This window comes from Ricinus communis, chromosome 2 (assembly GCF_019578655.1).
Source record: "Ricinus communis isolate WT05 ecotype wild-type chromosome 2, ASM1957865v1, whole genome shotgun sequence".
NCBI lineage: Eukaryota > Viridiplantae > Streptophyta > Magnoliopsida > Malpighiales > Euphorbiaceae > Ricinus > Ricinus communis.
This window is the reverse complement of record NC_063257.1, coordinates 15351368-15367362: the sequence shown is the minus strand read 5'-3', so window position 1 is coordinate 15367362 and position 15995 is coordinate 15351368. Positions and strand designations below refer to the sequence as shown.

Genomic DNA, 15995 nt, shown 5'->3' with positions numbered 1-15995 from the left:
CCGATCGACGATCCGAACGCACCAACGGACTCAAAACAACGCGCTGATGACGATCCCAGCTTCCGATCTTCCGATCCGACCTCCGATCATCCGGAGAGATTTACGGACGATCTCGGCCGTCGATTTTCAAACGGAGTCCAATCGCTATGAAACCGATGCCACTGGAAAGCTTGAGCTGGGGAGAGTCCGGATATGTCCTCTGATCGGCCAACCCTCACCGGAACTCACCGAAAAAGCTAATAAATTCGGTTGCCACCCATTTTCTCTCTCCACCGCAAACTTGCAACTCCGGCCACCATTTGCAACACACCACCGCCAAAATGAAGCTTAGGCCGAGAGGAGTCGATTGCTACCTGACTCGGCCACCAAAGCCGCCGGAAACGCTCGGAATGGCGTCCGAAAGTCGCTGCCTCCTTTGTGCTCTTTTCTTTGCGTCGGTCTTTGCTTGACTCCTTGGGCCAAATTAGAATTATTAAAAATATATAATTACTTATTTACCCTTGCTTTTAAATGTAAAATTACCAAAATACCCTTACCGACATATTTAATTATAAAAATACCAAACAAATTAGATATACAAAATAATTCTATTGTGTTGTCTAGCATTAAAATTCTATTTAAATCATTCCAATTAAATCAAATACAAATAAAGTAAAATAAATTTAAATAAAAACTCATTTATTAACTATGACTAACATTATTATTATTAAAAGAAAATCTCGAGTATTACATTATACGACTCGCTAATCTCTTTTATAAGTCTGGCTACTTTAAAATCAGAATTCAAAAAAGTTTTTATCCTAAAATGAATAAAAGCCATTTACTTTACGTGTTCATCCAAAAAAAATTTAAAAAGTCATTTTATGAAAAAAGATATCAAATTAAAATGAGATTTTAAAAAAGCTTTTATCCTAAAATGAATAAAAGCCGTCACATGTTAATCCAAAAAAATTTAAAAAGTCATTTTATGAAAAAGATATTAGATAACTATATATATATATATATATATATATATATATATATATATATATTAATTTTGAAATTTAAACTTTTTGACATATAAGATTTTTATTTTAATATATATATTTACTTTTGATACATGAGATTCAAAATTATGTATAATTTTATAGTTTTTCTCTATCAGTTTATTAATTAATAAGTTATATTTCTAATTAAATATTGACTATAATTCTAAAAATAGCACATTAATTATATTCTAATATTATATTACTTAATAAATAATTTTCTAATTAGATAATGATACTAATTCTATCCTAAGAAATAATATATTAATTGTATTCTAATATTCTATTAATTAATAAATTAGTTTTGTAATTAAAATTTTGATTTTAGAAAATAAAATCATAAATTATATTTTTAATATTACATTCAGTAATAAATTAATTTTTTAATTATATAATAAATTAATTCTAAAAAATAGTAATATTAATTATATTGCTATGTTAATTTATATAATATTAAAATTAATTAACAAATAATTTTTAAAATAATTTCTATATTATTGTATTTAATAAAATTTTAGAATTTTAAGAGAATTAAATATATTTAAAAATAGTTAGTTTGCTATTATTATTTTAAAATTTTATAATTAATATAAAATATTAAAAAATTTATTAAAATGCATCTATCAACTTGATTTTATAATTAAAATAATAATAAAACGCACGAATAAATAAATAATTATTACTAAATTGGACTCTTAAAAATAAAAATTCTAGGAATTGGAGACTATTAAAATGGAGTCAATAAAGGATAGTTTAAGTTAATTTAAATTGGTTGAAGAGGACTAATGGAAATATTATTTGAAAATTCTAAATTATAATTATTTTTTAATGTAAGACATTATGAGGGATATATATAGACCTACGTCTTAATTTTTAAATATTTGATATTATATTTTTATAGATATTAAACACAATTATCATTTTATGAATTTTTCTTTTGTGGTTAGAAATGACGATTCAATTCTTTTACCAAATACTAAATAGTTAACTTTTTCAATTTTATTAATCAAACTAATCAAAATATCAAATATAACTAAATAAAACTAGACTGAAAAGATTTAGATCAGTTTAATTTAATTAACATGTTTGCATTTTCTAATTTTTTAATTTTTTTAAATTTAAACTATAAATATTAATATTTAAATAAATAAATAATACATACATAAAAAAAATGATATAAAAATATCTAAATATACAAACACTTATATTATCATGGTAAAATAGATTGATTTTTTTTTATTTAAATAAATAAATATAATATTTTAAATTTCTATAGAAATTTGATCCGCATGGTTATAACTAAAACCTTTCGAGTAAAAATTTAATTAAAAATTAAAATATTATTCCATTTAGTCAATTATTAAACCGATTTAAACTGAACTTTAAAAATAATCAAACTGAACTAATCAGTTCATTTATTCAGTTCATTTTGATTTTTTGGTTTTTGTTCGATTTTGCTTTGGAAATTAGTATATATGAAGTTCTATTGGAGGACTTAAGTTGTAGTTTTCCGTTTTACCACTTTGACATATCAAAAATATTATTCTGTCATTTTTCTTGATCAAACCCGTTCTTCCCTCTCCTCCCAATTTCTCTACATGATCCCTCTTGTCTGTCCCTCATCTAAGTTAATTAACCGAAAATCTAATATCAATCTTCCTCATTTCATAAGCTTTCATTTAAGGTCTTGATATTTGACTTTAGGAGTTGCTTAAAGAATACCTAGCTTGGTTAATCTTTGTTGGGGGATTGGATGCTTGACTGAAAATTTGAGTTTCTAAGAGTTTCAATTTGATCATCTAAAAGGTTAGTACCTTTATCTTTTGTTTAGAGCGTTACATATTGATTTGGTTGTTATTTGGTATAAGTATGATTATTAGATGATGATGATTTGAGTTGAGTTTGGGGGCTATATATGTATGGGTGTGTTTAATTTGACTTGAATCCTTATATGAGTTGATTTATAGACAATGAGATCAAGTTCATGATGCATGTTAGTATTTGGGCATGTATTGATGATGAGAAATTGGTTGCTTGAAAGTTGATTCTATACCTTAAATGTAAAAGCTGAAATCTCTGTTTTTGGTCTATGTTTGTCAACCAACTTTAAAAATTCATATATGGAGTTCTAGAACACATGAGTGGTTGGTCTTTTTGATATGTTGTAGCTCCTTTTGTCTAGTTTATTTGAATAAAATTTGATGATGATTCAACTGTTGGATTGTGCGTTACTCCCCCCATATCAGTCTACTCTGTAAATTCCTGGGTATGGTCGGCCCCTGTTCTTCAATGGTTTGAAGTACCTATCCTTAATGTTGTGAACAGAATTTTGGTAAACCTTTAGATATGTTGGTTAACTACTACTCTGGAAATTTTGGTAAGATTTTGATGAACTGCAGACTTAGAATTTTTAAATGCTATCGGTGCAGATGCCTCATATAAATTGTTGCAGCAAATAAGTTCCAGAGTCTGTTCTTACTTGGTTCTATTTTTATCGGTGAAATGTTGGCAGTACTACTAAGAGGATAGTAAGATTTTATGATTGTATATTATACACTCAATGGGTTTTGTATTTTGGATTTATTTAAATTCAGAGGTTTGTTAAGGAGAGATGCTCCTTCAATATTTTATGTTGGTAATGTGGGTTTGAGGATTAACCTCCCCTTAGATTTAATGGGTTATTTATTATTGGTTCAGGTTGATTAGAGTTTAGTTTAGGCTTGATACAAGCTGGGTAGCTTAATGCATCTCCCAATTCCTAGTGCTAGTCATGATCTAGGGTTCGGCCATGACAATTATCCAACTGCTCCGCAAATTCCGATGGACCTGTTCATCTCAAAGAAGCATCCAGACCTCGCACATGGTGAACTTGGGTTCGCTGATTCCTCGGGGAATTTAGTCTTCAGGACTAAATATATTTCTTCTAAAAGATGTTCATCTAGTAAGTGGGTAATTCTTGATAAGTCAAGAAATCCCATTATATCTATATATCGTCAAAAGGTGAGTTAAGTTACTCTTTTTATCTCAATTACTAACAATCTAACTGATATTTAATTATCCATATCACTAATTTAAATTTTCAACATCTCTTAAGTAACAAATTATAATTTATCTGAAACGGCTTTAACTAAGTCAAGACTACTTTAATTACCAAGCATAAATATGTTGGCCATTTTTTTATGATTGCAAGAATTAAGCTTAGTAATTCTTCTGAAACTTTAATTTGTCTCTTAAAATTTTAATGAACTCCAACTTTTGCACCAATAAGATTTCCATTCCTTCTTTCAGGCTAAATTCACTATTTTTCACTTTTCTCACATCGAATATCCAATAAATTCTTAAGGAATTTACACAAAAAGGATCCTTAAAGTACCAAACAAAATTCAAGTGTTCTTAGGGGATAAATTGAAGCCTAAGCACATTAATGGCATATATATCTATAGTCAAGGACTCTCAGTAAAAATTTATCCTAATTTTGTGCAGAGCCTGTTAGATTATCATTGTCTTCTTTTTGATAAAAGTAATTGGATTTTCTTTTCTTAGTTGTAGAATGGATATTGGCATGGCTTTAAGGGCGATAGTGAAGGGGAGAACCAAATGACATTTAAAGTGCAAAGAACTTTGAATAAGATATTTAGGACCGAGTTAGAGGTCTTTCTTGTCAAAGAGAATTCAGGAGAATCAGCTTCTGACTTCAAGATCAAAGGTTGTGCCTTTCAAAGATCATGCATTATCTATGGAGGCGATGCCATTGTAGCCCAGGTATAATTCGTATTCACTATGTTTGCAACTTAATTAGCCAATTTAGATTACTATAGTTGAATGAGATCAACATTATCAGCATAAAAAAATTATTTTACCCAACACTTTCTCTTGAGCTTCCAGGCATCCTTCCGAACTATATATATTATTATTTTAGCATTAGCTTCATTTCCTTGACGAAATTGCTACAATAGGTGGCAGCTTATAGGACTATTGACATTGATATGTTGAGGGAGCTATCAATTACGGGGACAAATGCTGCTAGTTACTTAGTCTGTCTTTTACAATGTTATTACTAAAACTTGGTCTATTCATATTAATTATGAATTGTCATTCGACTCATATAACTGCTTACACTGTGTTGCTTTACATTCAAAACGTCAACCCAATATTTTGTTTTTTCTTTTGCGACCCTTCTTGCATCTTGTCTGAGTGTTCATCTTAATTAATTCATTTATTTTTATCCATATCTGCTTGTATTAGTTGTGCCCTAGAATGGAAGTTTTCTTCTCATTGTTGACTGGTTGCACAAATGTGAACTGATATTGCTGTTTTCCTCCATATATGGATGCCTTTCTTTCTTGATTATTCATGAAATGGGCCATTGTTTCTTTTTGTGTTTATTTATAACTGTCAACCACTTCTTTATGTTATTGTGTTTGGTATTGCTGTTGGGTATTGAAAAATAGGTTTAGATTTTTTTATTTAATATGTTTATTTTTTAATTTTTTATAAATTGTTTTTCTTCTCATTGTTGACTGGTTGCACAAATGTGAACTGATATTGCTGTTTTCCTCCATATATGGATGCCTTTCTTTCTTGATTATTCATGAAATGGGCCATTGTTTCTTTTTGTGTTTATTTATAACTGTCAACCACTTCTTTATGTTATTGTGTTTGGTATTGCTGTTGGGTATTGAAAAATAGGTTTAGATTTTTTTATTTAATATGTTTATTTTTTAATTTTTTATAAATTGTTTTTCTCAAACCTATTTTTAGGAAAAACATCAATTTTCTTGCTTTTTGCAAAAGCATTTTCAAAACTCAAAACTCAAATAAAATAAAAATTGAGGTAGGAAATACCAAACGACCCCGTAACTTGTTAGCGTTGAGGTCGGAAAAGCAATTTTTTATTTTTTATTTTTATTTTTTAGTTTTTTTAATTGCTTTTGAGAAAAATTGGTAAATTTTGATTTTTTTTTTTTAAAAAAACAAGTTTGAGAAAAGTAATTATAAAAAATAAAAAAATTCTAAACTTGCTTTATTTGAAAGTCCAACATCAGTCCAACATACATCCCACACCGACCTTATAGAACAATAATGAAAATTGCAGACGCGAATAGTAGCTCGTATGCCATATTTAGCATTAGTTTATTTGTGTTTGTCTTTTGCTCTATTCCTCACTTTGCTTTGTTATGTTTATGAGTACTACTGGCTGCATTTCTGATATCAAATGTTCTAACTTATAATTACACTTTATGCAGACCAGTCTGATGCACAAGCTTCACCAGATTTTTGTTCGAAGAAGTAGTTTTCGACTAACCATATTTCCTGGATGCATGGATCATGGGCTTATTGTGGCTTTGCTTGTGATTTTTTTATATGGATAAAAGGAATTGAAACAAAGACAATTCATAGTTATCCATTTGTTGCATGGTCAGTTTTTCGTTTTTAAGACAAAAATGAAATAATGTCAAATTCATATACAGAAACATTACATTAGTGTTTTCTTTGATCATTCTTGATAGAAGTACATTATTGTTATGGTGAATCTGAAAACCCGAAGCAGAACTCGAAACTGAGTAAATCTCAGTTCGCTTCTGTATTTTCTAAAATATTTTGGTTATACATAATTGATTGATGTTTCACTATTTATTATTTATACATATCATAAAACTTAACATTATAAAGTAAAATAATATTACTTCCATTGGTATTTATGTAAAATGTAATTATATTTTTAAAATAATTATTTTAAAAATATAAAAGAAATTATATATTAATCTAGAAATAGTGAAAGATTAAATAGAATTGAACTTAACTAAATTTGTTTGATCGTGTTTACTTTTAATTTCAGTTTGGTTTAATTTGATTTTAAAAAGTTTAGACTTGTTTACCTGTAGAAAACTGGGTGAGTTTTTGTTAGAAAATTTTTAAATGTAAATAGAAAATAATATTTTGTATGTATTTATGTTATTTTTCTAAAATAAAAATAAAAAGCAGCATTTCATATTATTAAATTATAACTGAATTTTGGAAAACAAGTCTTTTAACATATTCTTTTATGATTTTCTTTATATATAATATCATTTACTTTTAAATAAAAATAAATAATATTTACTTCTTTTATTTCAAATTTATTCTTTAAACCTAAACTAGTTTAATATCCACGGACTGTGCAGTATTTAGTTAAATATTATATTAATAAATTATATATATATATATATATATATATATATATATGATTAATTTTATATTCATATCTTATGACTAAACCTATTATACCTTATATAATAATTATATTAATTATTTATATTCAAATTATTATAATTTCTAACATAAACTAAATAGTTAATAAAATATAATATTTTCTAATGATGTTAATTTGTATATTAAATATAAATATAACAACTATTCTAACATATATAAAATAAAATGTTATGCTAATGAAGCTGGTTGGTTCCAATTAATTTTTAAAAAATAAAAATAAATTATTTTTTATGAATTGAAAATGGATTTGATAGTTCCAGTCGAGAAGATTGGTTTTCAGTCAGTTCCAGTTTCTTGTGATCAGCCTGATTTCATTTATCCAACTTAAAAATTCTTAATCTAAATTTTGGAAACTAATATAAATAATATTAAAATTTATGAAATATAAAACAAAGTAAATATCATAATTAGATTATAAAGTCATACTACTAAAAAATAAAGTAAAAAAATTAAATTAAATTAAAGTATGGAAGCCTATAGAGAAAAAATTGATTCAGTATCTTTTTATTAAAATATTCTTTTATTTTATTTTTTAAGCTTGTTTATAGGTAGAAATCATAAAATATTATAAAATCATATAATGTTTAGACATTTTTCTACAATTAATATATATAAAACTAAATCATTAAGAAAAAGGTATAAATAGATTAAAATGACTAAAAGCATAAATGAGCAGAAAAAAGATAATTAAACTATAGAAAAGAAAAGAGAATACAAAATTAAATAATGTAACTCAAACTAGTAAATAAAGAAAAATTAAAATTAAAAAAAATATCAAATCTAATATATATATTAAGAAATATTGTATGAAAATAAAACAAAGATATTAATTAATTAAAATAATAACGAAACAAATACATATAAAAGTTAAGATTTGAAAAGTTGTTATTATTGCAATTATAGATTAAAAGAGAAAAGAATGATTTTTATAAATTAGTATTCATAAAAAGTAATAAATGTAAGTTTTTGAACAATTCTACGTGGTAAGTTATAGTTAAATAATTTTCTTTATTTCAACTTTAATATATATTATATTATTATCTAAATAGAAAATGAGAAATTTTCTATATAATAGTAAGTAAATATGTTTTATAAATTCGATAAATTTTTTATAAAAATTTAAAAATTATTTTTCTTGAAAATGGAAAAATAAAAGATAGAAAATTTTCTCTTAAGTAAACATTAATTTTTCAGTTCTTTTTAGTTTATGTACTCACTTTTATTGCATTCGAGAAGATAGTTATAACAAAATAATGTAGCTAGCACAAGAGTATCTCCTACATTCACAACTTTTCGCTCCTCGACTTTTCTCTATGTAACATACAACTAATGTTTTTTCTTTATGCATTATTCTCAAAAAAAATTCTTTTTCATGCACATCACTCTTTATTGTGCATATAATTAAAAGAAAACAATCATTAAATTTTAATAGAATATTGTTATTTAAAATAACATAATATATAAATTTTCAAAAACAAAATATACACATAATAGAATTTATCAAGTACAATAATATATTTAAAAATTAGAATTCACATGCATAATCATGATATTTTTAATATGGGTTGCTAACATTAATATTTTTAGAGTTACAATTTTGAATTGTATTTTCTGTCGGTATTATAGTTTGAAATTATGTTTAGTTTTTTTTTCTTCTACTTATTATAACCAAATTGTATGTTAAATGGACACATATTAAATAATAAACTAAAAGTTTGTCATCACTATATTTTATTAAATGTGTATTTTTCTTATTGGTTTTATTTAATTTCTTTTATTTCATTATGTAATTATTGTTTATTTGTTTAAATAAAAAATAAATAGTTATGAAAATAATTAGGATCCTTATTATACATTGATAAGAGTATAATAGTTAATATATTTATTCTATTTGTATTTAATTTTGGTGCTTATTTTAAGTTTAGAAGAATTGGTTGTGATGTTTTATGTATGTATGAGTGATTTAAAGGAGTTTGTGCTTAATCGAAAGAAATTGGCGAATTTCAATATTACATAAATTTGCTCGCATTAGCTTTGGTGAGATTTCTTGTGATTGTAAAGATTCAAAATTAAAAAAATAGTATTTATCGACTTTGTACAAAACTTCCTAAGCTATAATTCTTATCAAGGATTGAACTCCATATCAGATTATTAAAGATAAGAAAACTTGAGTCGAAGTCAAATGTTATGCAGTCTGTTTTTTGTTTGGCTTAGTCTCAGTACTTGGGCCTTATCTAGAGCTACAAAGATCCAATTAAGTGATTCAAAAGTCTAAAATGATATACTTTTGAAGGGCTATAATATTATGAAGAATCCAAGTCCAAATTCGATTTTAATTAGGTCCTAACACAACCCATAATTATAAAAGGAAAAGTACATATTTATGAGTTATTTTTAAGTTTTTTTTGTATTGCTCTATAAATACATCATTATAACTTAGGGTTTAGAATCTAAGGCATTCAGTTTGAGAGAGAAATGAATACTTTTTAGGGAGAGAAAGTGGAGATTGCTATAAGATTGAAGGGAGATTTCATAATTTCTTGAAAAAAGTAGTGTTTTCTTTAGTCCTCAATCTTAATTATATTTTATTTTCCTTACTCTTTTATTTATTGTTTATCTAATATGAGTAACCAATCTCTCTATTAGAATGAAGGATGTAGTGCAATGAATTCATGATTGAATTTCAATAATAATTTCTCTTTAATTCTTAATTTAATCTTTTTTTGTGTTTATTATGAATATTGTGATTGATCACTATAGTATATTCATTCTAGGATTTGTATAATAGACTGAAAGGAGAAGTATGGATTTAAATCTAGGAGGTAAAAACAATGATTTTAGGTAAAGAAATATATCTAATAGACTATGATGCTTAGATTGTTGCTTAATGAGCTAAATTATGCTTATTACTCTTGAGGTGATATATTAATTGAATACAATTTAATAGCTTGAAAGAATATTAGAATAATTTAGAAATATTTGCATTTAAGAATTGAGAATTTGATTTGACTTCCATCATTATTACCATTAACAAAATCTGGATCTCTATTGTTTTTAACAATCAAAGTTAACCCTTTATATTAATTTTTATTATTATTTCAATTCTCAATCTTTACAATTTAATTCTTTTAGTTTTCACAAGTTTTTAGCAAATATCAATTGAGTTATCTCTGTAGGATCAATCTTGATTCACTATCCTATACTGTAATTACCTTGTACATTTGCAGGTGAAAATTTTAACAGTCAAGTTTTTTGCATCGTTGTGGAAGATAACAGTTTCTAATTGTTATTTGTTCAAATCTTGTGTTTGTTTCATTTTTTATTTTTTATTTTTTTATTTTCTCTTTCTTCCTTTTGCTAAGAAATTTTTAAGTAGTTTATGCACCTAAGAAGATTACAAAGCATTGAAAGAGTAGAAATAGTGTCGTTTGATCCTGAGATCGAAAAGACTTGCAAAGTTAATAGGAAAAATAAGAAAGAATAGATGACAAATGAAAGGAATGTAGTTGTAGCAGCAAAGGAGAATACTCTAAGATTAGGGACCTCTAAAGGCCTAAGATAAATACAAATCCATCATGCATTCAACTAAGCCCAGCTACAAGAAACTATGAATTAAAGACGATTCAATTGACTATGTTACCCTAGTTGGATGGAGCGAGTACTGAAGACCCATTAGCTTTCATGAAGGAATTCTACAACATAATGCAAACTTTGTCCCTTGGTAGTTTGAATAAGGAAGAGTTAAAGAAGAAGTGTTTTCTTACAATATGAAGAATAATGCTAGAACCTGGCTACTAAATCTACTTAAAGGATAACTTATTACATAGGAAGAGGTGTATGACGCCTTTATGCTTAAATATTACTCACCTTAGAAGACATTGGATTATAGAGCCAGGATTTGCAACTTCACTTAAAAGGAGGGAGAATTTTTTTATGATGCATGGAAAAGATTTAAAGTTTATCATATTCAATGCTACATTATAATCTTCCTCTTAGTCTTTTGGTTAAATTTTATTGTGACGGACTAACTGCTAATTATCAAACTTTGGTTGATACAACTTGTTGTGGTTATTATAGAGTTAAGACTGCCAAAGAAGTCAGACGAATCTACGAGAATTTGACAATTAATTTTTAGCAGAAGGCCATTAAAGGAAGGAGGGGAATTATAAGATTAATGCACAAAGTGATGTGGCAATGCAAGTGGTTGATCTATCAAAGCGAGTGAAGCTGTTGCATAACAAGGAGACTTCTAGGGAATCATGTACTTATTGTAGTATATATGTGCATATGGTTAATTCATACATGAATGTAGAGTTACCAATGGTTGCATAAGAAGAGGTGAATTACATGAGGACCTATGACCAACTAAAGAATTATCCCTTTTCAAAACTTACAATCCATGATAGAGAAATCATCCAAATCTTTCTTGGAGAGATCAAGGAGCTGCAAAGCCAATGAGACCACTTGGGTCTCAACAACGACCACAATTTCAGCATCAATAATAAGCCTTTCAGGAAAAAAAGCTTTCATTAGAGGACATGATGATGTAATATTTGGCTTCTCAAGATACTACATTGAAAAAACTTAATGCAAAGATTGATCAAGTTGTGCAAATCAATCAAGCAGCAATCCACAACCTAGAGTTGCAAGTGGAGCAATTAGCCAAAAAACGTCATTGAAAGAGGGCAAGAAAAATTACCCAATGACACCAAAGTGAATTCAAAGGAAAGAGTTATAGCCATTATTTTGAGGTTTGGAAGGAAATCACTTAAACCTAAGGTTGAAAAGAAGAGGGTAGTAGTTGAGAAGAAAGTTGATGATAAAAAAAAGTCAAGTGAAGAAGAGGAGCAAGAAAAGATAAGCAAAGAAAAGGAAAAGAAGGAATATGATAATCCCTTACCTACAAAGGCTTGGAAAGAAGAATAATGAGAATAATAATTAGAAAATTTCTTGATATGTTCAAGAAAATTATATCAACATTTATTTTGTTGAAGCTCTTGCTCAAATGCCATCATATGCCAAGTTCTTGAAGAAAATTATTTTCAAAAAGAACAAGTTGTAAGAATATGCTACAGTTTCATTAACCAAGAAATGTAGTGCCATAAAAGAAGCTGTCTCCTAAGCTGAAAGATCTTGGAAGTTTTCTATCCCTTTTTTCATTGGTGATATTAATATTAAAAATTGCTTGTGATTTATGTGCTAGTATTAATTTGACTTCTTTAGTACTTGTTAAGAAACTTGATATAACTACAATGAAACCGACCATTAGTTCAATGCAACTTGCTGTTAGATCTATTAAATATCCTATAAGGATAGTTGAAGATTTGTTAGTGAAAGTAAAAATATTTTATTTACCTATTGATTTTCTTGTTTTGGAAATATAAGATTATATAGATGTGTCTATCATCTTGGATACACCATTTTTTGCCATAGGAGGAGTTTTGATAGATGTGCTAATGTGCAAATTGATATTTATGGTAGGTAGTGAAAAAGAATAATTGAATAATATTAAAGTGTTAAAGAGAATCTATGTGTACGATGCTTGTTTTACAATTGATGTGATTGATCTTTTAGTTGAAGAATTTTTTAAAAATAAATTATATCAAGAGCCATTAGAGGTACATTTAACATTAAGTTTGATCAAGAAAGATAAGAATGAGAAAATTGTAAAGTATGTTTTAAGTTTAGAGGGGGAAGGTATTAGAACTAACAAGCATGATTCGAGATTAGATAATCTTGGTCAAGGAAAAACCAAAATCAGGTCCTTCAATCAAACTCCACCCAAACCCAAACTTAATCAACTCTCATCTCATTTTACATCTGCATTTTTAGGTGCTAATAATACTTCTCTTGTAATTATTTATGCTTATTTAATCGTTATAGAGGAGGATAAGCTACTGAGGAAGAAAAAGAAGAAAAAAAACTAGTTCTTAGGACTTTCAAATAGTTATTAGTAAGGTGTGGAGAAAGAGTTAAAGGAGCCACCTTGAATAAAGAAAAAGCTAGGCTAAAAGTCAAGCTATGGACTATAAATAAGCGTTTTTTAAAAGGCAATCCAAGTGTTTCTTCTAAGTCAATTTAATTTCAGTATGGTTTTCTTCTTTTTTTAATTTATTTTTATAGTATTTTCTTTATTTTTATAGGAATAGAACAAGGTTAGATGATAGACCACTAAAAAAGATCCTAAATAAAGGGGAAGTATAGACATGTATGGTTCAATGATGATTCTAAAGACATGAAAGGATCCGTTCATGAAGGTGGATGTGCTTAAATCAATGGAATTTCCTTATCTTTTATTTTGTGTATGTTTGAATAATTTGACATTGAGGACAATGTTAATATTAAGTGTGGGGGAGGAAACAAAGCTAAAATTTTGCTAGATTTTGATTTTGTGTTGTTTTTCTTCTGTTTTTAAGTGTCATGTCTATTACTTGGACTCTTTCTTGATAAATTCCTTTGAAAATCTATAACGAAAATATTGTAACTAGCTTTTGGTCAAGAAGGTTGAGATAGTTTTTCCATCATTATATAACATTAAGATTTAATATTTTCTTGGCATGATTAACATAATTAGTTGATGAAATTATATGTTATCATTTTATCGTTTGTTTTAGAAAGTTGATTATTATTTTATGCTTATGTATCTAATCATTACTAGTGATTGAATGGAATTTCAAGTTAAAAATAAGATTAAGAAAAAAGAAATGAAGAAAAAAATTTCAATGTAATATAAAGCAAATTAGTGCAAACAGGTATGACTACCAAACGTTTCAAAAGTGAATTGAGAGACGGGATTGCTTGGGGGCCCCTTCTCCCACTATCAAAATTAATACCGACTGGCCCTATTGGTATTGTTGGTGTAAGAGGTTTATAGAGAATCAACACAAATATCATACGATATATAGAGCAAGCAAAACCTATATAAAAATTTAGATTAGGATAATTTTAGATTAATATATGAATGTGTTTAAATAAATATAAAAATTATCGATAGTACCAATCAAATATAATGATTTGAATTAATGACTATTAGTAAAAATAATCTATGTTGGGAATTGAAATTAAAATATAAAGAAAGGTGCAACGAAAGCAATTTAAGATTTTTTTTCAATTCGCACCAAGAATCTCATTGACTAAGATAGTCATAACATACAAAACAAGCAAATGATGGAAAAAGCTGACAAAGGGAGTTTTTAGCCAATCCAATGAGTGCTTCTTGTTTTGTTGATTCTTGACTCTTCAAGGATGATCGATGCACGTTAAAGCTACTCAAGTGACCAGCCTCTATTGGTTACTCACACACACTTCTAAGCAAAGATCTCACTAAACCACATTTAGGAAATTGAGAAGAGATGTTGGAGATTGAATGCTAATTCTAAGTAAGGGGATGAATCAATTAATCTCATTAATTAATTCACCTAGGGTATGTATCTCAAAGAAAATATTTTTCTTTCTTAGATTAGTCACTAATGTTCAACCATTCACCCTTGCCACCCCATATGCATCTCTTTACATATATATGACCTTTTAATCAAAGTCCTTAAAAGTTTAGGATTTCTACAAAACTCTAACTTACTTTAAGTAGGGTTTTATTATCCTAAATGGACTTTAATTAATATAAGAACTAATTCATAAATAATAATCATCGTAGGCCCATTATACAAAGCCTATTAACTTTTAATTAATCCCAATATTAATGAGCTTTAGCCCAAAGCTTAAAGCCTCATTTTAATCCTCACTTAAAGCCTATTTGTGTGTGACCCAAAAGGTTCCTAACATGTTGGCAATGAACATAGATTATGAATTAAACTCTTTTAATTCAATGTTAATTCTTTAATGTAACTTAATCCATATTCATAGATCAAGATTGGCATCTAGCAATGCATCATGACCACCTAAATGTCTAGAAATGATTAAAGTATTTTAATCAACCTTTGCAGTGAACAATCTTATAATGTAATTCAATCCTTTCATTGTACTTTTATCCTAATTGATTCATAGAGCATGGATGCAAGTGTCAACTCTATAATTGAACCAATCATATTTATTCTTGATAATTGCATGTAACATCTTGAATAAAATCTATGAAACGCTTTTCATAATCTTTATTAATACAACCTTGGCTAAGGATTTCCATATTAAAGCATATCAAGAATCATCAGGATAAGGTCCCATGACATATTACCTTGGGCAATAAATTCTTTATTGATAACTTATTATCTTTATATGCCTCTTACTATACCCAATAACTATCCCTTGAGTGCTCTATAGATAGGAGAATATAAGATGACATTAAAGTATAACAATTTTCATATAAGATAATATACTGTTACCTTAAGTATAAGGATTACGTCTTACATGATTGTCACAAGAGTATTAGCCATAGACACTTGGGTAAATTCCATATAGACTACCTAGGAGGGTCGTGTTCAATGAACTTGTTCTTATAATAAGCACCCATATGCTTATCATGGAATCCCTATTCCTCAAGCTTATGAGGCATATTGCTTACTTCACAAGTAAGTGATAACACATTATGGTAGTCTCAAGTGATTGATCAATATCCAATGATCAATATCTAATTATTGATCAAACATCAACTATGTACAAAGTTGTTTGCCCTTATAAACCAAGAAGGGGGGGTCGAATTGGTGAATAAAAAAAGGATGGTAAATTAAAAATCTTGTTAAGGAAGAATAAGTAGAGAGTATGAAGAAT

The 15995-nt window shown here is 27.3% G+C and overlaps 1 protein-coding gene across 3 annotated transcripts; it reads left to right on the top strand.

Annotated features, from left to right (window-relative positions):
• The first annotated feature begins 2469 nt into the window (after positions 1-2469).
• On the top strand, positions 2470-6655 carry LOC8259246 (protein LURP-one-related 7). 3 transcript variants are annotated; one of them, XM_025157084.2, is made up of 5 exons: positions 2470-2831; positions 3455-3553; positions 3723-4025; positions 4575-4787; positions 6272-6655. In XM_025157084.2, the coding sequence occupies exons 3-5, from the start codon at positions 3768-3770 to the stop codon at positions 6395-6397; spliced, it is 597 nt and encodes a 198-aa protein (XP_025012852.1). In that variant the 5' UTR covers positions 2470-2831; positions 3455-3553; positions 3723-3767; the 3' UTR covers positions 6398-6655. The 3 variants fall into 3 exon arrangements, with proteins under 3 accessions (XP_025012852.1, XP_015573836.1, XP_002517744.2); XM_015718350.3 differs by having other exon boundaries at positions 3455-4025; XM_002517698.4 differs by lacking the exon at positions 3455-3553 and having other exon boundaries at positions 2473-2831.
• The last annotated feature ends 9340 nt before the right edge of the window (positions 6656-15995 follow it).